Consider the following 24,594-nt stretch of genomic DNA (forward strand, 5'->3'; position numbering starts at 1 on the left):
TCTTCTTTGGGCATCACAGCGAAAGCAAGTTCTCAGTTAAAAAACTGCAGGTGCCAAATTAACAGAACTTGGAAACTGGCAATAATTTTTAATCTAATGATTTTAATATATTCTGGAGATTTCATAGTTTCTCTGATTTAAAATGTTAAATAGGAAAATGCAGCATAATTTCTCCAAATTGTATTGTAAAGTAACTCGGCTCAGAAATATTATTCTTGTTCTCAGTAGACTCTGCCACAGGCACTCATAGAATACACAATGTAGAGATATTATCTATGAAATCCGCCGCTGTGGTATTTCTATTAAGACAACAACAACAACAAGAACAACAAACCAAACAACAAATAAAACCACCTGTTGATCCTTTCTCTTGTCATATACACCCATTAGAACAGATTTATAGTCACTGGCCATGTTATTAGTTACACAAGTTATTAGTTGTACCAGACTCAACTACTTTGGACTTAAGGCCTGCCTTAATAGTTAATTAGCATAGATTCAACAAGGTGCTTGAAACATTCCTCTGACATTTTGGTCCATATTGACATCACCATCACATATTTGCTGCAGATTTGGAAGCTGCACATCTGTGATGTTACTCTACACATCCCAAAGCTGCTCTGCTGGATCTAGATCTGGTGACTGTAGAGGCCATTTGAGTATAGCCAACTTAATGCTATGTTCAAGAAATCGGTTTGAGATGATTTGAGTTTTGTGTTATGCTGCTGGAAGCAGCCATCAGAAGATGGGTACACTGTGGTCATAAACGGATGGAGATGGTCAGCAACAATACTCAGGTAGGCAGTAAGGTAGTAAATCAAGACTCATCAAACCAGGCAGTATTTTTCCAGTCTTCTTTTGTCCAGTATTGGTGAGCTTGTGTGAATTGTAGCATCAGTTTCCTGTTTTTAGCTGACAGCAATGGCACCCGGTGTGGTCTTCTGCTGCTGTAACCAATCACCTTCAAGGTTTTGAAGGTCTGAAATACTTAGACCAGCCTGTCTGGGAAAAGCAGTTATGCACTTATTGTTATGATTTTGTAGTTAAGTATCACTCTGCATTGTATAAAGTATGAATCATAGATCACATGAATTGTACTTTTACAATTATATTAGAATTTATCAAAAGATTTGTCAAAAAGGTTTCGGTCTAATGCGTGGACTGGGCTGAATATCAGTAGGTTATACTTAGGTTGGAGGTTGTAAACTGCAATTTGAATGTAGCAGGAGCCTGGGTATAAAATCTCACGAGCACGTGGGTGAAGCAGGTCGTTAGCGGGTGAACGGTGCCCCTGCTGAGACGCTCGGTAGCTCCGGAGAGTGTGGGTGAAGCTTTCGAAACTTTCATTGTTTTGTTAGGAGAAACTATCCATCCAGTAAAATAAAGGCGAAGTTAACGATCGTTGATGGGATATAAAGCGGACGGTGTGGTGGTGGCCAGGAGTCATGAACGACGCGGTTTAAGCAGCTGAACCTGGATCGGTGTAAAGTTTATGAGTTTTTCACGGCGCTTGGGTAAGTTGCGTAACTCATATGTCCTTGTTGATTCCTCTCTGAAGTTTTTTTACATTTAAAGAGAATTTTCTTAATTATTATTGACCGTCTAACCTCGCTGATGATGCTGATTGATTAAAAGAAAACCTCCGAGCATTAACAAATGAGTTTAAAATATTTTACGACCAAGTAAAATGCTCATATTTTAAACACGTTATGACAGTGGACAGAAGTGTTTTTTTCTGGGCTGAAGTGGAATGAGCCTCTTTTAATGTAGAGATGTTCAGTTATGTACAATTAGCACACAGTTGCAGTAACAGAGGAGTACACGAGTTCGTTATTTCACGGGTTTAAATCAAACAGAAAAAGTTAAATTTGGGGGGTTTAAGTTGTATCTTCACCCCTCCCTAAGTGGTGCTGACAATCAGCAGGTGCTCACAGGTAACATGCAGAACAGGGGCTATGTCTGTGGCTCTCCACTGCTGAAAACACCACGCATGGCTGCTCACCTCTTATCTGCTGTGTGTCTGAATAATTGAAGCGTGCTGGGTTTGAGCTCATTGGAGTGATGAAGTGTGGGTCAGCTACACTAGAAAGGGTTCAGGGACGGGCTGAGGTGAGAGTGCTGCATGCTGGTGAGCTGAAAAAGGTGCTTAAAACTAAAACGTAGCTACACTTAATTAGGGCTTAAAGGGACAGGGAAAATGCGTTGGAAGTGAATTCATCTTTTAGATTTTGAAAGTCATTTTGCTCATCAAAACATCCCACTGAAGAATTTACACTATAAAAAATTGAATTAAAATACTTAGCGTAATAAAATCTCCTATTAAATGCATTATGTTATAGTGCTGATATCTATATAGGCTCAAGTCATTTACCCTTGCATTAATTCTGTCTCATTTTCACCCCTCTTCCAGGTGAAATTGGAGCATTATCCAGTAAACCATGTATGAGCCTCGGTACTATGATAGCCCCCCTGTGTACAGCCCACCCTACAGCACTACCTCCCACAGCTTGTATCCCCCAAGGAGTGTCCAATCCCCTCGAAGCCAGAATGCCCCCTATACCTACGATGTCCCACCAGAGTCTTACTACATGGAGGGGAAGCCTCAACACTTCTACCGCTGGTTCTCACCTCCTGGTTTTGTCAAGACCTTCCAAGGAGCCACGGTGCTCATGTGTTTCCTCATCTTCGCCTTAGTAGCGTCAACTTTGGTGTGGGACATGAACAGATTTGGGTATGGGGGATATGGTGTTGTTGATGCTGGAAGTGTTGGAGGGTTGGGGTCAGGATATTATGGAGGTAGCTACGGCTATGGCGGCTCCTACATGACGCCTCAGTCTGCCAAGGCAGCGATGATTTCCATGGGTGCCATCAACTTCCTGGTGTCACTGGGGTTCTTGGTGGCGAGTTTCTCACGGTCACGGAGCATACGGACATGCAGGTTTTACCTCACTGTGTTCATCTGTGATATCATCTTAGCTGTCCTTCAGGTGAGTCTGTCTCACCCAACAAACAAAGCAAGTCACAAATATATTCAGTTGTTCATTTTCATCAAATCCCTTCGATCAGCACTCATCACCCATCCATTCATCCATCCATCCATTCATTCTTCTTCTGCTTTTCAAAAGCAGTTGTCCTAACAGGATACACCCTGGACAGGTCACCAGTCTATCGCAGGGACAGCATATGAGAAACAGACAACCATTTAATTGACTTGCACACCTTCGGCTAGATTAAAATCACCAGCTAACCTAACATGCTGCATATCTTTGAATAGTAGGAAGAAGCCAGAGTAGCCAAAGAGAACCCGCACAGATACAGGATAACATGCTGACTCCATGCAGAAGGACCCCACTCAGAGGAGGAACACAGTATAGTGGTTCTATGTTCTCTGTGGGCTGATCAGTGGGATCCTCTTCTGATCAGTCAGTTTTGACCTGAAACTGAATTGCAGCCTTTTGTGTTCAGAAATGATGCTAAATTAAACGTTTGAGCCAACTTTTTAGTGTAAGTAGAAACTACATGAGACTTCTGTGTTTTTAATCTGTGGCATTGGCAAATCACTTATTTATTATGATTAAATTTGCTTTCGGTTTGTCGTCTAGGGCATCATTGACATCATCTTTGTTATTGGTGTGAACCCGATGTCTCAGAGCTCGCAGAGCATGCTGTACAACCCCATGCTCATGATGTGTCAGAACATCCAGGGCAGCCCTAGCCTCAGTGGCAGCGTGGGGGCCGGTTTTCCTGGGGGGTTTCCTCTGTTCAATCAATACCTGCAACACTACTGCTACATGGACCCCGAGGAGGTTAGCAGGAAGTATCTATCTATCTATCTATCTATCTATCTATCTATCTATCTATCTATCTATCTATCTATCTATCTATCTATCTATCTATCTATCTATCTATCTATCTATCTATCTATCCATCCATCCATCCATCCATCCATCCATCCATCCATCCATCCATCCATCCATCCATCCATCCATCCATCCATCCATCCATCCATCCAAAGTTCACTCTTTCCTCAGGCAGTGGCGTTTGTGTTGGGTCTTCTGGTGGTGGTGGCTTTATCGTTTTCTGCTTACTTCGCCTACAAAACCCGCAGCAAGATTTGGCGCCATGGAAAAGCTAACATCCATTGGGATGAGGCCGTGGCCAGGCCATCGGAGGGGCAGGATATACAGGACTGGGTGAGTAAAGTCTCATTATAATTTTTGAAACAGCATATAAATGGGGAACTGATGTTTATCAGCTGAGGATAAAAAAAAAGTGAATTAACAAAAAGATGTTGACTTATTTTTGTATAACTTCATTTTTTACAGTGACATCACTTCCTAAACAGTCACAATTGCTTTTTTTCAGATACCAGCACCAATGAATTCCCAGCATTTATATAAACAATCTGTTGAGGTTTTCATGCATTGACAGTGAAAAATGAGTGTCACAAAGTCACAATACCTGTCGATGTTGAATCAAAGAATACTGGTGTTTATCCTTGACACTCCCAGGTTTCACTCTGACTGATGATTAACCAGACTAGTGATAACAGGCACATAGAAACCATTTAACAATGACAGTCAGACAGCATTACAAGGTCCAGGTTTTAGCTTTTAGTGACATGAAACTGATCAGGAAGCTCATAAAGTAACTCACTTTATGGTTAAGAGCCAGGTTTTAAGTTTCACTTTGCACACAGTCTCAGACCGATTCATTTAGAACCAGAAGAATTTGTGGTAAACATATTTTTTTAACTAGTTGTCCCTAAATAAAATTAAGTTGTTTTGTTCCAAACCTCACAGATTTACAACATATGACATAATATATTACACCATACAGCAACAAAGACGGCAATAAATGAACCTCACGTAGCAAAGGTGTCGGCACCTCGTTCAGTAATTTTTTAATTGATATTATTCTCCACATAATCAGCCAAAACCCACAGAAACCAGTACAATATCCATCTAAAGAAATGACCCTGAACAGCAGGTTGACTTCTTAGATTTTATCAATGGGATAAGATATGTGCTTTGCTGTGAATATGATGCAGATTACAAACATTATTTCTATGGTGTTTCTGTCACATTTATTTTTGTTTAAATTTACATTACATAAATTATGACTTAGAAACCAAAAAATCTACTTAAAGCTGAGACAGATAAAAGAGACAGACAGAAATAGAAGCTCTTGACTAACATGCAGCACCACTTTGTTCCATCGGTCAAGATTTTACCCACAGAAAAAACATGTGCTTGAACTATAGTACCAATTTGTACACATTTAATGGTTTTTCATTATTTTCATACATGACAGTATAGTAGAACAGTCCTGAAGACATCAAAAAATTTAAATAACACAATTACAGTTTACAGTCGTGGTAATTTGGGGCTTTTAATTGACACTCACTCTCACAAACATTTGATTAAATGTCCCTCAGCAAGTTGCCCATCAGCCTGTATGGGAATTAGAGAAAATCCAAAATAAATTCAAACTCGTGCACCCACTTCTTGTTGTTTCTTTTTAGAGCCATTAAAGATGAATGCTGTATAATTATTTCACCATGCAAAAAGGACAGTTCAAAAAAATAGCCCCAAATTACCATAACGTTCAAGCCCGTGATGAGAGCATGTAAACTTCTGACCTTTACTGAATGTGCGGAGCAAAAAATGTGAACAAAGCATTCCTCAAATAACCTCCTTTGCTTTGATAACAGGTTTGAGCGCTGTTCATTCTGACAAGCGACTTCCTTAAGTTATCATAAAAATTGTTTCCAGCAGTCTTGCAGGAGCTGCCAGCTGCGATAAGCATTTCTTGACTGATTTCCTCCCTCTGCATCCCAACCATGATGGGTTTAGGTCAGGCTGTTGGAATGACCATGCCATCTGATGCACAACTCCATCACTTTGCCACTTGGTCTGCTACAAAGCTCACAGAACGTTGAGGTGCAATTTGGCTCATTGTCATGTCACTAATAAACATCCTCCACAGCACGTTTATTAATGGGAACATACTGCACATACTGTCCAATCTGCCTTCTTTGCATTTCTCAGAGATGCAGGTATGCTTCATCTCAGATTATGACCTCAGCAAGGATGTGGGGTTTGAGGAATTTAAAGAATTAGTTCTTTTGTGGTTTTATTGACGCATGTGTCAATGAGAGGAAAAGAAAAATTGGTTTGAGAGCTTTTCTCAGAGAGCATCAGCGGTCCAGCATTTACCAGCTATTCCTGCTGCTTTGATGCTATGTGCTCTTTTTATTTCGCAGTAGCCTGATGCGATGTTTAGCAGCAATTAATCCATTAAAGTAGCCATGTGACATGAACGTATCAGGCCCACCGTGACTCATTAGGGCAAGGGAAGCAACGTATTCAGTAAGTTCAGTGAAGTCTTGGCCTACATTCTTCCTATCAGCGCAAAGCATGTACCAAGTTGCTTCATCAAGAGGCAGGCCCTATTCTGGGGCACTCTTGTTTCGCACTGAAGATGCTTGCCTTGCAGGGAGGCATATATAATGTATGTGGCATGTATAATGAATAAAAAGGGTTGAGTTGCCTCTGTGTTGCTGTGTGAATCCCTACAGAGTGTGGTGGCACTAAATGATTCAGTCTGTGAAGGGGCTGCTACACACTGCTGCAGATTAGACTCCTGGCTAAGACGTAATTTCCCCCGGTTTTGTGCTACATGACTGGAAAAGGGAGATAATTGAGGGAATATAGGAAAAGTAGATTAAAAGAAAATGCGTTATGATATCTGAAAACTGTGCGTTGCTTATGTTGAATTTAAAAAAAACGTAATTAATGGGGCTTTTTTTTATCAGCATCAGGAGTTACCCCAGAGTCGAACAGATGACAAGACCTCCTCCAAAGGAAAAATATCTCAAGGTTACAGAGAGATTTTATTGTGATGAGCGTTTACATAATGTCGCAGATTCTATGGCTTACAAATTACCATAATAGTGAGTCAAAGCAATCATTAAAAACAGCTTTCCTGGGTAAATTTCTAAATTCTAATAGTTGGCAGCCCTTTATAGACAGCACAATCATTTAATTAGAAATATCTGCAGATTTAGGTAGTAATCAGAACCATTACTAATAATAATCCCGATGTCTGGATTTAACAATAACAGCTGAATGTGCACCTGTCTGCCGCAGTGGATCAAATTCCTTGTAGCTTTCCTCTAGGTGCTCCCCACCCACACACCCCCACACCCTCACATGGGGGATTGACTTGCAACCCTGACATTCATAAGATCTATTTCACTGACTGCATTTTTCAAACATCAGCTCGCTAGACCTTTATCCTGTGTGACTGCACCCTGTTACAGAAATAGGTCAGACAAGCCTTCATTAATGATGCATATGACAGTGGATCAAATGAGGCGTAATGCAGTTCCAGTGTCTGATATTCTCCGTACCCTATAAGGATGTTTTCTTTTGACAGTGGTTGCAGCATCTGTTACACTGTAGGTGTTAAAATATCTGTCTGATAAACACATGCGACTCTTCGCCGCAGTCTCAGCCTTTTCAGCGCGCTGCTGATGATATTGATGTTCACACGCTCTCACACTGTTAACGCTCTGGTGGAATGCATCTCACATCAGATGGAACCGGGAAATTGTATTGTGCGCGTGTGTCCTTCGAATGAATCGCCTCTGTTAGCTGCTGAAAGAAATGAAGAGATTATTTTAGGTGAGGGGGAGCTCATCCTGAAAACCTGGAGGAGTGCTTCTCTCTCTTTAATGGCTGAATGGATATGAGAGCTGTCACACAGTCATGCTGAGGCCAAGGCTAGCGTTTGTGTCTGCCCTTGTATCAGTCTGGCTACATGTGAACGCGTCTGGCAGGGACACGCCGACTTTCAGCCAAGTGTTTCTGAGCAGTTTGGAGAACCCTCCAGTTCTGCACTTCTCCACTTAGGCGACAGAGTCAGTCGAAGGATTTCTTTCCGGCTTAAAAAAATACATCTCACAACTCTGGAGGATTATATTATTTATATCATCGTGTTAAATATGGCGTTATCTCAGAAAACACCAAGATAAAGACTTCAGGTTATTCAAACCAGAGGTCCTGGAAGTAAATAAGGAGATTATGATTTGACGGTCCGGATGTTGTCTTAGGTGAATCATGTTGGAGAAGTGCGCAGCACCCAGCAGGCACCGACTGTTGTTGTGTCAGAGAGAGCAGCGCCAGACCTGAGGGCGGAGAACAGCGCGGTCTCCTACGGCAATGGAGCAGTCAGCATCCACAGTGAGGGAAATTACAAAACCAACAGGTGGGTGATGTTTGCAGCAAATGAGTCTGTGACGCACAGATTCTCCAGTGTGGCCTGTGTTCAAATAATAGGTCACATTACAAAAACACACACACACACACACGTTTGGCTTCAAATCCAAACAAGTATGAAGTACAAAAAGCAAAAAGAGACACATTTTCGTCACAGTGTCAAACACATAAGTTATGTTTCCCTGTTCCTGATCTTCAGTTAAGTCTTGATTTTCCACAGTTTCTCTGCAAACAAGAGCAAGACACATGGTGCTGAGCCTTTGTACCAAAACTGCAGGGCCAAAGTTTGTCCCAGCAGCTCTTCAGATGAGAGTGACAGCATCAGGTCTCCACCTTATTACGTGAAGAAGGAACGGAAAAAGGACAGAGAGCCAATGCCTGCTGCTCAGGTGATGATCGAGTCGCAGTATGAAACTGGTTACACCACAGGAGACACCGGCAATGGGCTGGACCGGGACCACACAGATTACCTCTACAGGTATGTCCTGAGGTTGCTGCAACCTCAGAGAGTTCAGTGTGTGAGAAAGTATTTACTCAAAGCAAAAGAAGCTTCAGTGGTGTTCAGAGTAGTTTAAATAATAAATACAAAATATAGTCTTGAACCTGAAATCATAAAAACTACACGTCTCTTTATTTAACAAGAAAAATGTGTTTTTACTCATATAATGTTAAAAATATGCATTACATCTAAATGAAGAGTCTACGTGCTGGTTTAGATGCATTTCCTTCCTTTTAACAGTCTCTTAATTTTTTTTTATGAAGGAATAGAATTAAATAAAAAAAATGCTGAATATCACTGCAGATGTCGACTAAGCAAGAAAAATTAGCACTGGTATCAGTTTTTAAAAATCCCCTTTGGTTATACCCACGATTAAGTAAAGATCATACCCTGAGGAGGAACAATTATCTAATCAGTCACATCTTTAATAAAGAAATGACACAGTATTTATAATATTTTAGAGTAAAATACAGCAATATCAGAAAGAAGTGGTCAGGATCACAGTTGCCTCTAAGGGAGTTCAGCTAATTTAATACTGGTGGAGATACTAATGAAAAGCTCCCCTTTGTATCTGCCATTGCCCCAATAACAGTTTTAATGTAACAATGATTTCATGTCTTGGTATTAACGCTGTTCCAGGCTGTACCCAGAGATAACTTCAGATGAGCAGCGCAGAAGATACAAGAAGGATTTTGACTCAGATCTGTCGCGCTATAAGATCCTCTGCAGCGAGCTGGATGACATCAGCGACAAGATGCACAAGCTGAGCCGAGAGTTGGACGCACTGGAAGAAGACTCCATGAAGTACCAGGTAGAGAAAAACAGGAATAAGGTGCACAGAGTGGAAAAGCCAGGAGAATATATCAGCCAGTCATGGTTGTGGCTTTTGTATTTAAGTATTTGACATTTCCCAGCATAAAGTCAGCAAAACCTTTCTTTTTTCTTTTTTTAGGGTGTGGCAGATGAGTATAACCAACTGAAATGCCTTAAAAGTGTGAGTATAAGAAGATCTGTGATGTCATAATGTAAAGTTTGCAGTTTCTTCACTTTAGAGAGAAACTGAGTAAATTAAACATACACTAACCTAAAATCATAGATCGAATATAAAAGATGGATATGCCTGCTGCGTCATCACTCATTGGTTAAATTAAAGATCAGTTGTGAAGCGTCAAACCGAACATTTCTTCCAACGTCATCTTAGCGTTTTGAAATCAACGCAGCTGGTGAAAAAGTGGGACACTGCATGCTAGTCGGCTAATGACTTGTTTATCATAAGTTGTTGCTCCTTCTTTCTAACTCTGCTGAGGACCATTTCTTTAAAATGACCTTTGTTTTATAATCAGTAGGGCTTGAAGCTGGTGATTAAGCCCATAAACTTTTCTGATGTCTTGCAGTAAGGGAGCTGAGGGGTATTTTCTAAATTTTTTTCAGTGGTCACGCAAACAGAAAAAATGCAGGATTAGAGTCACCAGGGAAATCAATAAAAACAAAATTGGCAAGACTTTTTCACCATCTTTGCTTGTCTGAAATCTTCCCACATGCCATTTCATCGTTCTCTGATTTAACAGCCCAATTTGGGGGCTTTGGGGGGACCATGTTACATCCCCAAATAGGCCTAGATGTAAGGGGAATTACATAATACTAGATGGGGAAACATGAGGAGGCTGTTTGGGTCAGTTTGAAAAGATTTATTGTCAGGTTGTGAATAAAAGGAAGCAGAAGTTCATTTTAGGAAGAGACAAAACCAACACAGCAACCAAAATGAAATAAAACCCATTGACTGATGAAGCTACTCAACAGAAAAGCAGACCTACTGCTCGACTCCCTAGCAACCAAAGATAAACAAGAGAAAAAGGGGAATATGAGAAGAATATGGCAACTCTCCCCTACAAGCTCCCTGTGGTCACAATAAATCAGTCGGGTTTAACAAGCAAAAACCAGCTAGGCACATAAGAAACCTACAAAAAAGTAAAAATAAAAACTAGCTAAGCTAAGGAAAGGCAACTTTAGTCAACTTCTATAGTCCCTGGAGAGCATGCAGTGGCTGCAGGACTCATACCAGCACCAGTGACATGAAAAGCAGGAACATCAGGAACTAGCAGTAGGGGAGGGTGGAACCCAGAGAAGGACCTGAAAGCAGAATGTGGCCATCTATATACTTTTTAATCTCTTTAAGGGGAGCTATGACATGTTTTCATATATTAGACAAATGCAGTTAGCTTTTTTACAGTCCAGATTATAAGATAAACTAGCTATCTCATTCCTGCACTGTAACACTACTACAATTGACAATATTGAGTTTGTTAAATATACACTTGTTTAAATTTTGTTTTTTCTAGACGCCTGAGTATCAAGCAAAGAAGAAGCAGAGTAAGGAACTTCGGCAAAAACTTTTCCACATCAAACGTCTGGTGAAAATCTACGACCAAGGTTTCTGCTAGTGTACATTATTCATCTGTCCAGAAAGGTGTGCTGACAAGAATTCATCCAGCATTTACTGACTTTTCCTTCACTGGCTGCACAGAACTTCCCAGCTAGTGTCACTAATACTGGTCCTACAGCCAGTGAACCTCATTTCTGTTTTTGACATCAATGTTCATGAAGCTGTAAGCATACAGCAACTCTGTGTGTGGTTTTAAACTGCATAGGAACACGGCGCTGTCATACGTCTGTCACGATGTCTGTCATATTTAAGCATGAGATTTCAATTTCAGTTGTAATTTAATTTAAATATATGACAAACTATGTAAGAATACGCTGGAAGACGAGCGTAATGTAAATAAAGAAGCAAGTGAAACTCCTGTTTTTGTCATACAAAACTACTTTCAACAGCAAACTTGCAGTACATGTTGCAGTGTTTATTTGGCATTTTTCATACAGATGAAATTACAACACATTATTCAAGAAGTAAAAAAAAAAACATAACAAAAGACACATCGTCATCGTTTGATTCTTTTAATAGCGTTGCCATACACATGAAATTTTAAATCTTAAGAACTCAGTAACACAAAGATAAGAAAACATTAACAATATTGTTCCCCTGCCTCTACGGCGTGGTTGTGTGAATTGTAGACTGAGGGAAGAATATGCAAAGAACTTCCAAAATGGCCCAGCAGCAAATCAAGAAGCAGGAGTTGCACCCTTCCTCTCTGGTTTCTTAAATTGCTAACTGCTGAATCGTGCTGAGTTTGGAGTGCGTTTTTCATCATTTCCTTAAAAATACCTAAAATAGTCCTGATTTTGTAAACCCGCCTCTTGAAATACCCATGTGAGGTAAATTCATGTGGACCGGGGAATCCCATCTTCTTCTAACCCGACAGACCGTATAATCTTTTGGCATTGAATATCCTGCAAGCGCAGTCTTTTCACCAGATCCTCATCAATTACAACATCATTCACAAACAGCAGAGACACACTCAAGATGCTAAGAGATGAGAGCATGAACAGCTCTACGTCGTATTAGTTGTAATGGCATTCAGCTTCTTTCTTGACATCTCAACAGATGACAGAGGTATTTTCATGTAAATACAGGTAGGAAAAAAAAAAGAAACATTTAGGAGCTACCATTGAAGGCAAATACTTTAATGTTTAAATGAAACTTTAATTACATAAAATAAAACAGTATCAACTTAGCAGAGATCCAAAATAACAGTTGAACATGCAGAAAAGACAAAAGCCGGGCTCAATATATATATGTACATATTTCAATACAGTTTTCGGGAGATCGTGATCTCCAGAAGCGTAAACTGGAATTTAACTGGTAGTGTCGATTATTTACTCTTAGAGCTGTTTTTGTCAAGCTAATTCTTGTTGTTTTAGAATCGTTTCAAACAGCTAAACTCAAGTAGGATTTAGACGTCAGCCTGCCGTTTCTCAGTGCATATGTGAAAAAAGAAAACAAATATATATTTATATATATGTATATATAATAACAATGATGTTTGATCAAAATAACGCTGAACATTCAGCGAGTCAAAACGACTGAAAATCAATTTGGGGGATCTAAGACTCGTGTTACACAGGTGTCTCAAATTTGTACTGAAAAACAAGGCAGTTGTCAAAAAGAAGGCGGTTTCTGGTGAACAAAATTTACAGAGGTTTGTGTTTAGGAAATATCAGACTAAAGCATTCTGATGTCTAGTGAGGTATTAGTCCGCTCTCATCTTACTATGCCTTTTTTTTTAAATCTTCTTCAACTACACCACCAGTGAGCCCTGTGGATGAATTTAAATGCGCTGTTTACTCGATGGTCAGGCAGTCACAAGTCGGTTCATCTCGTTTTCTGGGTGTGAGGACCATCTCGTAGGATGATATGATAGACTTTGGTGAATTTTCCTTGGTTTTATCTCCTTTCTGCTCCTTTTCAGGAGCTCCTTAGTGTCTTCCTCGTTGTTGAGGTAAGAGTTTCCCTTCAACAGTGAGGCGCACAGATCGATCCATAATAGTGATACTTCATCATCCTGTTGTCAGTTATTTGGTTAAAAAGGTCATTGTATCACAAATGGCGAGCCATGGAAAATGAGCCTGGTGTGGGAAACACTGCTCCTCCGATGTTTGTTGGCAGGACAGTTTTGTTCTCTAAATGTATTTCTAGTGGGGTGCTGCTGCCCTCTACATGAAACTGCAGAGTCTTTAGTCACTATGACATGTGGGTGGTGACATGACTGGCTGTGGTGGCCATATCGGAGCCCAGCGTGAGGAGCTGGTCTCCGGCCTGGGACCTGGCACCAGAACGACAGCACTGGCAACAAGACAGCTCCAGCTTGGCACTGGCTATGCTATTCTTCTACTCTCTTCTTCTGGAGGCCCATGTGGAGTCTGAGGGCTCGTTCATGAGGGGGAATTGAGCGGTTACAGTACAGTGCATATGATGGCCAGCTGGCGCTGCAGTTTGATAACCACACAGATGGATAGTGATGAGTCAGGAGGTTTCCTGTGGGTCCTTGTCGTCACTATTACCAGACGGAGACCTCGTCTGTCAGGGAGCTACTGTCCTGGGACATACGGCCAGCTGATTGAGTTTCCGGAGAGCTGCATGTCCCGGATCAGCGTCTCAATGGGTGTCTTTCCTATCAGGCGCATGAAAAAGAGCTGGGAGATGAGGCTGGCAGGAACGGCACGCAGGGCGGGCAGGCGCAGGAGGAGGCGGCCGAAGCGCTGAGGCTGACTCGGGTACTGCATCCTCTCGTACTCTGTCAGAGCCACCTGAGCCTTCTCCTGCAGAGACTCCACGTGTACTGGGTCTGTTAGACCACAGGCATCTAAGAGGGAGGAGGGAGGAGGCAGTTACTTAATAGTGTGGGCAGGTTACATAAAGAGTCGTGATGAGCCTAGAGGAAGGATGAAATCCCAGCAAATAATGTAATAAAACCTCCCAGAGGGAAACACGTGAAACCAGAGTGCTTCATCTATGGATGCTCTCAGGCCAAAAAATGATTTATAAGCCTCACTTAAAAAAAGTTTTACTTTAAATAATGATCGCTTTTAGAGGTGACAGTCGCTATAAACTATGTCTTTAAGGCAGACACTTATGTAAGACTTAAGTCAGGAAAAGCTCAGGGCTCATGCTGATCAATGGTGCTGCTAATTACAAAGCACTTAAAACATTACTGCATTTTCAATGACAAGCCAGGAGATGGTGCCATAGGAGGTAAATTGTTCGATGAATGCCTTGGACTAAGTGGCTTGTTAGTCTTCCAGCAGTTCTTTGTGTTTTTTCTCCATGAAAGAAGAAGAAGGGTCTTTTTTACAAGATAAAGCTGTTGGATGTTTGCCAGGCACCATCTAACTGTGAGGATTTGTACCATTCTTTTGTTGATCTAGCTGTGCTAAATGACAGCAGGTGAAGTCAACAAGCAAGACGTTTTCTGCTCTTACTAGCCACTCGAATCACTAATCACCTGGCGAGAACAGCGCGATGGCCTTGAGACAGCTGTACTCAGCAGAGTCCACCTGTAGCCTGGTCAGCTTGTCCACCTGGTCCTGGAACACCCTCACCTGATCCATGAAGGACACCACGCGCTCCGCAGACATGGGCGAGGAGTGGAAACCAGCTGCAGCCAACAGGGGCGCCATGTGGAGCGGCAGGGCAGACTGCGCCGCGCTGAGGATGAACAGCTCGCTCCAGCTCAGTCTCAGCAGGGCCACCTGAGGATTTAGTAGTGTCTCAATCAGTGACACCCCCCCTCAATACTTTAATGTCTACTCAGTTCATTCTGCTTATCTTTTACAGTTCCTGCAATATAATCTGATAAAGAGGGAAGAGTCTTTCAAAGTCAAAACTGTATATGTGGCGTTTAATTAGAAATAATCCTCTAACCTGGTCGGACACAGGCAGCTCAGGGAAATAAGGGATGTTCCTCGCCCACTCCACTGTGCTGAAGAGTAACCGCGCAGCCAGTTCACAGATATTATCTATTCCCATAGCGTTATCAGGACCGGCCTGCTGGTTGTACTGGTGTCCGTAGCGACTGTTGGGGTAAGGCTCGGCTCTCAGGAGCTGGGAAATAAGTTCAGACACTGGCTGACCACCACCACTACCTCCATTGTTGTTGTTATAGAACTCGCCGCCTCCAAGGCCACTGGCGCCACCTATGGGTGTGATGGAGGGGCTGAGGCTCGGCTGAGGTGGGATGCGACCGCGTTGAACTGCTGTATTTTGGTTGGGGGACAAAGGGGAGGAGAGGAGAGGAAAGGAAAGGGTTTGGAGAAGAAAAGGGCAGAATAGAAAATTGCAAAAGACAAGGGGAGGTGATGGAGGGGATTTGGTTGAGAAGACCAAAGAGAAGAAAAGTTAAAACTGAATTCAGCCAGCAGTGCATTTCTGATTACCAGGCCTGACTCAATTAGGAAGCTATTCTCTAGCATTGAAAGCATGCACAATCAAGCTCAGCTCAAAGCAGGGCAGAAACCAGTAGAGATCTCTCCATTTGGGGATATTAATTCCCGGTATGAGCATCTGCCCTTTTCAAGCGTCCTTGATCAATATGCCCAATTCACACATACAGTAGGAATGCGGCTCACTAGCTGACTCTGACCTCTGACCTCTCAGTCAAGGTAGTGGAGCAAAGGGAATCTCTCTCGTTTTCTATAGGGACTCATAATGTGTGTAGTTAGCGTACTTTGTGATCTGTGATTGCAAGGAATAAACCAACTGAAGGGACACTGAGGGAGGATGTCTGTGCTTAGAATCTCCTAAATGTTGATGTCAGTTTTAAAAAGCCTAACAAATGTGTTTGTATACAACTATTTATTTATTTGTTTGTTGTTGTGTATCTGTCAGAGGGACATTTACTGATGGCCTCGCCTGATCCTCCACTTAGGGTGAAGTTCCCATATTGGATTCTTCTTGATTGAGCCAACAAGTCAGAGGATTTCTGTAGCTTCAACCAGAGGTTTAAGCCTCTGGGACGCAGGTGTCTTAGCCCTGTATCCCTCTCACTCACTGTTACGCAGGCACTAGATTAAGCCACTTAGTACATGGCATTGAGCTGACACGCATGGCTTGCTAAGCCATGATAGGACCTAGAGAACCATGTGTGGCATTCTCTGCACTACAGAGCACAGAAAAGGCAAGATCACACTAGCAGATAATTACTACTATACTTTAATGGGTTTTTATTCTTTATTTTAAAAAAGTATCTGACGGAAATAACGAGAAGACTCTGATGCTTAGTGCTGAATGTCACTTATTCCCCCTTTTTTATAGTGTAGTGGTTTACACATTTGCCTAACAAGCAGAAGATCCCCGGTTCTTTGGGGTTTACGTAGGGAAGGGTATCCAACATATAAATCAAATAAGCAGAGCTACCCACTGTGGCGACCCATTGTAAATACAAGAGCAGCTGAAAGTAGCCTCTTTTATTCATTCAGCTGAACTATTTCCACTATTGTGCAATTACAATCACAGCATTTGCCACAGTGTTTCTTATTCTTATAAAGTGAATGGATGGTAAAATAATTTGGGGAACAGGATAGTTACCTTCTTTGCGCATGCCAACACGGAAGCACTTCTTCAGGCGACAGTACTGGCACTGGTTCCTGTGGTGCTGGTCGATCTGACACTCTCTATTTGATCTGAGAATAAACCCGCCAAAAAAAGTCAATTAATGAATAATAAGTCATTAAATATTTGATTGTCTGGAAAAATGAAGTTGGCCTCATGTCATCGCAAACAATTCTGCAGCACATGCAGCAGAGCAGCATTACAGATGTGTAAAGTTAATAAACATTTGCCTCACATCACACCTCTTACACACTGTATTTACATGTATTAAAATACATCGACCACACTGTCCTGTAATACAGTTAATAACGGTCAGCTCTACTGCGGGCGTCAGTTTGTGTGACGTGTGATCAAAAGCGGCCAAACATGATGACAAATATAAGAACAAACCCCATACAGCGAGTGGAAAAGCTGCTCTGCTCTGATGTGCAGCCATTATCTTCCTCTCAAAAAGAACAAACAAAAAATCTGATGAGCATAAAAGCTGTTTGCAGATTAGTGTCAACAGCCTGATGCCAGCACTTCCTTTTAACAGAGCTACTCAACATTAATATTGCATTATGAAACTAGATTTTCCACGAGGCTGCGCACAACAGGATGGCGCCCAGAGAGCTGATGGCTACATGGTTCAGTCATGTAGCTTAACTGTATGTAGCTGTGTGCTGTGCACAACAGACGCTTTCATTATTATTCAAGTAAAATTGGCTAAAATGTTATCATGGGCTAAATAAGTCAAATGAACAGCAAATAAATAAATAAATAAATAATTGTAATTAATTAATGGATTCAGACAGTTTTTTGATCAGAAGTGAACAGAAATAATCTGAAGTGAGAATAGCTTGGCATGGCAAAGCATGCAAGCTGAAGAGCACGGAGAGTTTTTTAGATCGATTTAAAGAAATGAAAATAATCACTAGTTTCAAAATTGTAATGGCGATCTAGTGAACACATATAATAAATATTAGCTACAAATAATAGCTGATTTGATTAGTAACGTTTCTGTTATTTTTGGGGAATAATTTAGTCAGAAAAAAAACAGATAATAGAGAAAATGTTCTTCCCACATGAAAGCAGTTTGTTTTGTGGCACTTAAAGTAGTACACCCAGTACAACAAGACAAAGAAATGCAGCGAGTCCTTACATTTAGGAAGTTTATATTTGTCAATAACAACTATTTTTTCAATATTTCATTTAGGCTACAATTTTTTTTTTAAAGAAAAAAAAACCACATGGGCGTATTTTTAACGATAACTAATCTCATTTCCTCTTTCACCTTCCAGATCCTGTATTAAGCGGGTTTCTCAACGCTGTGCGAGCTCAGCCCATCAATAAATCAAAAAATAACAATTACCCACAATGCCTCACCTGCAGGTGTAGCTGAGGTTGCGCCTGACGCTCCTCTTGAAGAAGCTCTTGCAGCCCTCGCAGGTGAACACTCCGTAGTGTTTCCCGCTGGATTTATCCCCGCACACCACGCAGTCCACCACGCAGGCCTTGTCATCTTCTCCGGCTTCCATGTCGCTGCCTCCCGCCTGGGGAGAACCGTCTTCCTCCTCCCCCCTCAGGTAGCCCTTGTCCCCCAGCCCGTTAGTGCCCCCATTGGGATCTCCCCAGCCCCCACTCACCATGGCCATCGCTTGGTTACCGAACCACCGCAGAGGAAAATGGGACAGGCAGCCAAGATTTCTGGTTGCTGTCAAGGTAACATAAATATCAAAAAGTCCAGACTGTGTGTGCGTGTGTTTTCCCCCACCTCTCCCTCTCTCAGTTGTTTATGAAGTCTCTGGGTTATTATACAAAAGAACAGAAAGAAAAACAATCCTTGGGGTTGATGGCAGATGTCAATGAGAGGGGGTTAAAAAAAGGAGGGGGCTTTAAGCCTTTGAGTGGAAGTGTGTTTGGCAGGAGAACGAAATAAAAACAAGAGCGATCAGTCTCCTCCCACTCCACTATGACCTGGAAACAGTCTCAGTGTGGCAACTTTAAGTTTTGCATGCATGTAGATTTCAGTGTCTTGTGTCTCCCGTGCTCTGTCTTTATCCAGCTCGTAGCCCTTGCCTGGTGTTTTCGTCCTCTTCTTCAGACCAGTTCCTGAGATGGTTAAGGGCAACGAGCACTGCCCAGGAAAATAGTCTCAGCCGAGGAACCTTACACAGGAAACACACATTAAGCGCACACCCTCCAAAATTAGAGCAAAACACAAAATCATTTGCAAGCAAACGACACGAGGTGCAGAATCCCGTCTCGCGCTGCTCTGCATGCTCTTGTCCTCTCACACACGTACAGCCCTGTCTCTGTAGCAACAGTAATGGCTGAAAAAGGACCTCAGCATAGCTCGCCTCAGCACATGCCTGGAGACCATTTCACCGCCCCTCTTAAAGTACCCCTAACACTGAATTTGCCCTTGCTAGTAGCAGCTATTCTGTGTATGTAGAGTCCTTTGAGAGAAAATGTCAAGCTTACCTTAGAGCAAACAGTAATGTGGTGTCTGTGGCTCCCCTCGCTGAAAAAGAAATCCTCTCGTCGCTCTAGAGATCTTCCTGAGAAGGCAGGCAACTCTTCTCTCCCTGCTGTAATCCTCTCAGCAGCAGCAGTAGCATTGTGACCCGTGATGGAGACATTCCACACTGAGCAAACCAAGTTAATGTCCACGCAGCAGCTGCAACATTTTCAGGTGGTCACGGCGGTCCTCAGAGCGATGTTGGGGGCAGCTGCAAAAGCAGCAGCGGTGGCAGCAGACCTGGCGACGTGGACTGCCTGCACTCACTTCCAAAATACACACCAGCAGATCCCCGGCACAAGGAAGTGATCTCTCTTCCTTGCTTGTTGTAGCTTGTTGTAGCTTCAGTTGTGACACAAGCCTCTGTGCTTCCTGCTTCCACAGAGAAAACCCAGAAAAACAAGAGAGCGTACAAGAGGGTGTCCGTGTGCTCAGCCCTCCATAGTTCCTGCGGTCGCTCTCCAGGCGCCTGTGCAGCCTCCCTCCAGCCTTTTGTCAGTGCTTGTCCACCAAGAACTAATGACTTGCGGCCTAGCCCCTGTGTGCTGCTTTTCGCCTCTGTGTGTGTGTGAGAAGCTTTTCCCTATGGCTCAGGCGATCAGAAGGAGGGGGTTGCAGAGATGGGTGCTCCTCTCACCCCTCTGTCTCTCCCTCTCCGGCTTCACAGTCCACAAATCAGATTATGATTCAAGGAAATGGCTGAGCTCGACACACAGACTGAAATTCTCAGCATTTGCTTTTTTCCCCCCACCTTCTGTCTCTCTCTCTCCTCGACCCTCTTTCCTGTTGTCTGTTTTCCTCCAACGTATTTGTAAGTGTCTGTGTGTGTGTCTGTGTGTGTGTGTCTGTGTGTGTGTTTGAGAAAGAGAGATCAAGCAAAGCCGGAGAGAGAGAGAGAAGGAGGGAGGGGAGCAGGAGTGTATGCAGAGGGGGAGGGGGCTGTGTGTGTGTGTGTGCGCTCCCAGGGATTTGACACTGCTATTCAAGCCCTGTGGTTACCATGGTGCTGGCTGCCTTATATGGCCATTGGAGTCAAAGAGCAAAGAGAGTGGGCTGTGTAGGGCAGCGTGCGCACACAAACACACACACAGGAAGAATGTGGAGGATGTCTGTCTTCAGAGATGCAGAGAGCATGACCCCGAGGCCTCAAAAACCATCCCGACAAAACCAGATTACCCAGAAGCCCCACAACAAACACATGCAAGCCAATCTCCTGCTTCGCCTTTGTCTTTAAGAGCACCCTCAGATTCATGCTTTCATGTCACAGTAAACTTTATTTTTTAAGAAGCCAAGCGAGGTAGCATCGAGGTGAACTTTAGTTCCCAGCGCAAAACCGCACTGCGCCGTGACCGGTGCTCTTTGATCCCGCGTACATGCGAGCAGTTCTCCCGAGAACACTTTTATTGTGCTAGAAAATAGAGGTTACCATTTAATGGTCACTGCTCATTTCTCAGAGGTCCTCTGTTTTCAGCGCTTTGTTGCTGCACACGGTGTTTTGTGTCGGAGGTTACCCCGAGAGGTCAAGCTGACTTTCACGCCCCTTGCCACGCTAAAAGCCCGGGGTCAGATTCCGATAAAAGGGTTGGAGAGGAGGGACGACAACCTCGGATAAGAGCTTCAAGAGATAAGTGATGAATCTGCTTGTAAACTGCGCAGCTTCATGGGGGTCGCAGTCGAAGATATGGATAGATGAAAGTGCCCTGAGAGATCCCATTATATGCAACTTGTCTTATCTAGAGATTGTGAAGGTATCTCCCCCCCAACCCCACCCTACTGACAAGCAGCTGGTTAGCCCCACCCCCATCTGCACTTTTATTGCATTCCTAAATCTAAATCCAGCTTTACCGCTCTCCCCCTGCAGAACACTGTGTGTATTTGTGTGTGTGTGTGTGTGTGATAGAGAAGCATTGTCCTAACCATTGTGCAGCTAATGGGTCATCAGAGGTTTGTGTGGGAGAGAGTGTGTGTTAATTTGAATGAAAGTCCCTTTAATTAGGCCTCTGTGCCTGCTTATTGTCACTTCTTGTGTTGAGAAAGATTAGGCTTGTCAAATAAAAGGCTGCTTATAAAAGGAGTGTGTGTGGAGGGAGATGAGATACCCAGCAGGGCCGATAATCAATACTTTTTGTATCTGAAAAACAGTAAATTTAAAGAGTTCCCATTAATTGCCCTGTCGTTAGATGTCAGAAGATTTTCAATTTGGCATTGCAGGTCAGAGGATGTATTACAGGTTGATTTACGCAATCAAAAGAATGTTAAAACCATTTTTTTCTGAGTGTTTTGTGTAGCTTTATCGCATTATAAATAATGCTGTCAGTAATATTTTAGAGCTCTTGTGGATTCAAACCCCTGGATTCTGAACTTTTTAGTTTTTTTCCCTTTTTTTGGCCTTTATTTTGAGAGGTTAGTACAGGGAACAGGCAGGAAACAGGGAGAGAGTGAGAGGGGGATCTGACACACAGGAAGTGGTCTGACCTGCACGCAAACTGAGGCTCCGGCAGTAGCCTTTGGCATTTGTGTCGCCTCCTCAACCGGCGGAGCTTTAACAGCACCCAACTGCCCTTCTTGTATGCCATTATCCATGCAGGTTCAGCATTAGCGCACCAGATTGCTGCCACTGACATGTTCTGTCTTCAAAACATGTCAATGGCATCTTCCTAAACTCTCAGTTTTAAAAATGTCAATAATAAAATTGTCATTTACAGAACCCGAATAGCATTTCGCACACAACAGGTGTGACATTTAAGATCACTTTTTGCAGAAAACAATGAGAATATTTTACATTCTCGTCACTTCAACGCCAGCGTGTCTGTCCGATTTAATGCTGCTACTGGGGGCAGCAGAGGTGTGACCTTTGGACTTGCAGGATGTGATCGCTCCCAGCGAGAAATCCAGAAATGCAAGACTGTGAAAAATATCTGTCAAGCAGCCAGAACAACAGACACAAACGTGCATACACATAAAATAGTGAAGTCTGACTATCTAATAGCAGTTTAAACATTTTGGAGATTCTCTTTAGGTCAACAGGGTCACGCTACTCAAAGTGCAAAATGCTCCCAAATTGGCATGTTAACATATTGAACATAAATAAATGAAATAGAATATTGTTTTATTTGTTCAACCTTTTGAGCACTGCTTCTGTGTACAGTGGTCCGTTGCTATGATGCGGTTCACTTTTCGCGGCCTCGCTGTTTTGCGTATTTTATTTTTGCATGCTTTTTGTTTTGTTTTTGTTTACAGCACGTCCTGATCGGCTGTAGACCATTGTCAATCAATCTCCTACATGCCATGTCTCCAGCTTGTCAAATTTACATAAATCTTCGATCGCTAGCAGTGTAACTCTGAAGTGCTGTACTTTATGTTTGTAAATGTTTTGCACCTTCAAAGGCACCTACAGTAGCACCCAAAAGGCAGAGGAGGATGCTAACCATCGCCGAAAAGATTGGACTTCTGGACATGCTAAAGGAAGGTAGAAGTTACCGTAAGCGAAACAAAACAGTCAGATAAGTCCAACTTTACTCAACTCATTCTTCTTGCTTCCTCTGCTCCCGTACCATTGATTCATTAATGTTGAATTCTGTGGCAGCTGCTCTATTCCCATCTTCTGGACCTGAAAACAAGGTTTGATCTTTGGTTTTATTCTATGATACTGGAAATATTTTTCTACTAAGATTTGAACTTTGAGGGTGTTTAAACAAGAGAGAAAAGTGTGAAAATGTTCATGCCTGTCTGAGAAAAGTGTACAAAGTGTGTAGTGAGGGGTTTTACAGCCTTAAAACATCTATAATAATTGTAAAAAATAAAGTTGGCTACTTCGCAGATTTCACCTATCGCAGGTTATTTTTAGAACATAAACGAGGGACCTCTGTATACCTGTTACTTGTATTACACTTTTGATTGGTGTAAGAAAGTCAGTGAAAGTTTTTTTGAAGAAACAGAAAAAAAATCTAAATTGGCATCCATGAATAAAGTTATTATCTCTAAATTTTGACTTAATATCTCAAAATTAGAGTAAGGGGCTTGAAAATGTGTCCTACGGATGGCAAATTTTTATCTATTTTTTTCCAGTCCCATGAAAATCAAAACATTCCCACAGGCAGAAAAAGCTTCCATAGACAGTCACATCAAGTGAAAGAGTCAAATGTTTCTGATGTTTGCCGAAAATTATGAATGTAGAGGTGATGCAAACAGTGAAAATCAGAGCATTTCAACTACACTACTTTTTTGATGAGTTCATACTCCGATATGACTGACAGCTGCCAGCAGGTAGATCCAGTCTTGCAACAAGCAAGCAAAGGTTGGTCACCTGTAATAAACAGCACTTGTGATTTTTAGCCCAGTCTGTTCTTTAAAAAATAATGTGTGTGTGACCGAAATATCTATGAACGTCACCTCTCTGAGATGAGATACACAGATTAAAGGAAAAAAAGAGCTTAAACTAATTTAACCCCTTTAAAATTTTAAGCGCAGTCTAGATCAGCAAACCATTTCCCAGGGTCCCTCAATGTTGAGTTTTCACGCACCAACATCAGTAATTATAAATAATTAAACAATCGCACACCACAGCAGGCAAGCATGCATTAGTATGCACCACCATGATGATCTTATGTTTTCCATTTCCTCTGATATTGCCTTGATGACGCTCTTTTATATATATATATATATATATATATATATATATATATATATATATATATATATGTATATGTAAAAATGAAATTGAAAACAAAATAAAATCTATCATAAGAAGAAAAATGTAAGTGTGCTTTATTTAACAAAAAGTAATAGATTGTAACAGCACCAGCAGTCTGTAACATACTGAAGAATCTGAAGTACTCGGAGCATTGCAGTGCCTCGTACACGAACACTGTGTCTTTGTATAGCTGGCTGTGGCTTCTTTTACTGAGGTAAGAAATGTCCAAGTTTGTTACGGATCCGAGGAACCAAGTGAACAAGACACAGCTGAATCCTTTCTTCAAGGTTAAGCAGCCTGATTGGGGTCAGAGTTGGTGAATACATCAAATGCTGACAAGCAGCTGGTTAATAGAGGACATGGCTAGCTAAAAAGGCCTGTTAGTTGACTTTACAACCCCATCACTAGACGGAGGCTTTGTTTGCTTTAAAATCACATCTAAATATACACAGTTTTACATCTCTACGTTTACACATGCATGTAAATCTGGCAGGTCTTGATGCATGCACAATCATCCAGCTCCGTAAATCCCAAAAGGTTGATTCAGTTCATGTGGACGTAACGTTTTCACGTATCCAGTGACTACAGTCCGAGACAGATTAAGTCACACTTGAA

The 24,594-nt window shown here is 42.1% G+C and overlaps 2 protein-coding genes across 3 annotated transcripts; one reads left to right on the forward strand and one right to left on the reverse strand.

Moving 5' to 3' along the window:
• Positions 1–1,257: 1,257 nt before the first annotated feature.
• On the forward strand, positions 1,258–11,886 carry ocln1 (occludin1). The gene is made up of 9 exons (XM_086270676.1): positions 1,258–1,514; positions 2,411–2,987; positions 3,603–3,806; positions 4,032–4,193; positions 8,117–8,271; positions 8,503–8,760; positions 9,421–9,592; positions 9,734–9,775; positions 11,121–11,886. The coding sequence occupies exons 2-9, from the start codon at positions 2,439–2,441 to the stop codon at positions 11,220–11,222; spliced, it is 1,644 nt and encodes a 547-aa protein (XP_086126802.1). The 5' UTR covers positions 1,258–1,514; positions 2,411–2,438; the 3' UTR covers positions 11,223–11,886.
• On the reverse strand, positions 11,619–20,155 carry nr2f6a (nuclear receptor subfamily 2, group F, member 6a). Of its 2 annotated transcripts, none has more exons than XM_086270679.1 (6): positions 19,250–20,155; positions 18,152–18,933; positions 16,763–16,857; positions 15,101–15,429; positions 14,682–14,928; positions 11,619–14,042 (listed from the first exon to the last, which is right to left on the reverse strand). In XM_086270679.1, the coding sequence occupies exons 2-6, from the start codon at positions 18,418–18,420 to the stop codon at positions 13,768–13,770; spliced, it is 1,215 nt and encodes a 404-aa protein (XP_086126805.1). In that variant the 5' UTR covers positions 18,421–18,933; positions 19,250–20,155; the 3' UTR covers positions 11,619–13,767. The 2 variants fall into 2 exon arrangements, with proteins under 2 accessions (XP_086126805.1, XP_086126804.1); XM_086270678.1 differs by having other exon boundaries at positions 15,101–15,432.
• Positions 20,156–24,594: the final 4,439 nt, after the last annotated feature.

Source organism: Aulonocara sp. 'chitande type north' Nkhata Bay, linkage group LG18 (genome assembly GCF_057382095.1).
Source record: "Aulonocara sp. 'chitande type north' Nkhata Bay isolate Kocher_YH1m ecotype deep benthic linkage group LG18, A_spYH_male_GT1.1, whole genome shotgun sequence".
NCBI classification, from domain to species: Eukaryota; Metazoa; Chordata; class Actinopteri; order Cichliformes; family Cichlidae; genus Aulonocara; species Aulonocara sp. 'chitande type north' Nkhata Bay.

Coding starts and splice junctions, on each gene's coding strand:
- ocln1 (XM_086270676.1), top strand. CDS start 2,439: ATGTATGAGCCTCGGTACTATGATAGCCCCCCTGTGTACAGCCCACCC. Junction 3,807..4,031: donor GCTACATGGACCCCGAGGAG/GTTAGCAGGAAG, acceptor CTCTTTCCTCAG/GCAGTGGCGTTTGTGTTGGG. Junction 9,593..9,733: donor AAGACTCCATGAAGTACCAG/GTAGAGAAAAAC, acceptor TTCTTTTTTTAG/GGTGTGGCAGATGAGTATAA.
- nr2f6a (XM_086270678.1), bottom strand. CDS start 18,420: ATGGCCATGGTGAGTGGGGGCTGGGGAGATCCCAATGGGGGCACTAAC. Junction 14,929..15,100: donor AGCTGCCTGTGTCCGACCAG/GTTAGAGGATTA, acceptor CTAAATCCTCAG/GTGGCCCTGCTGAGACTGAG. Junction 14,043..14,681: donor CATCGCGCTGTTCTCGCCAG/GTGATTAGTGAT, acceptor CCTCCCTCTTAG/ATGCCTGTGGTCTAACAGAC.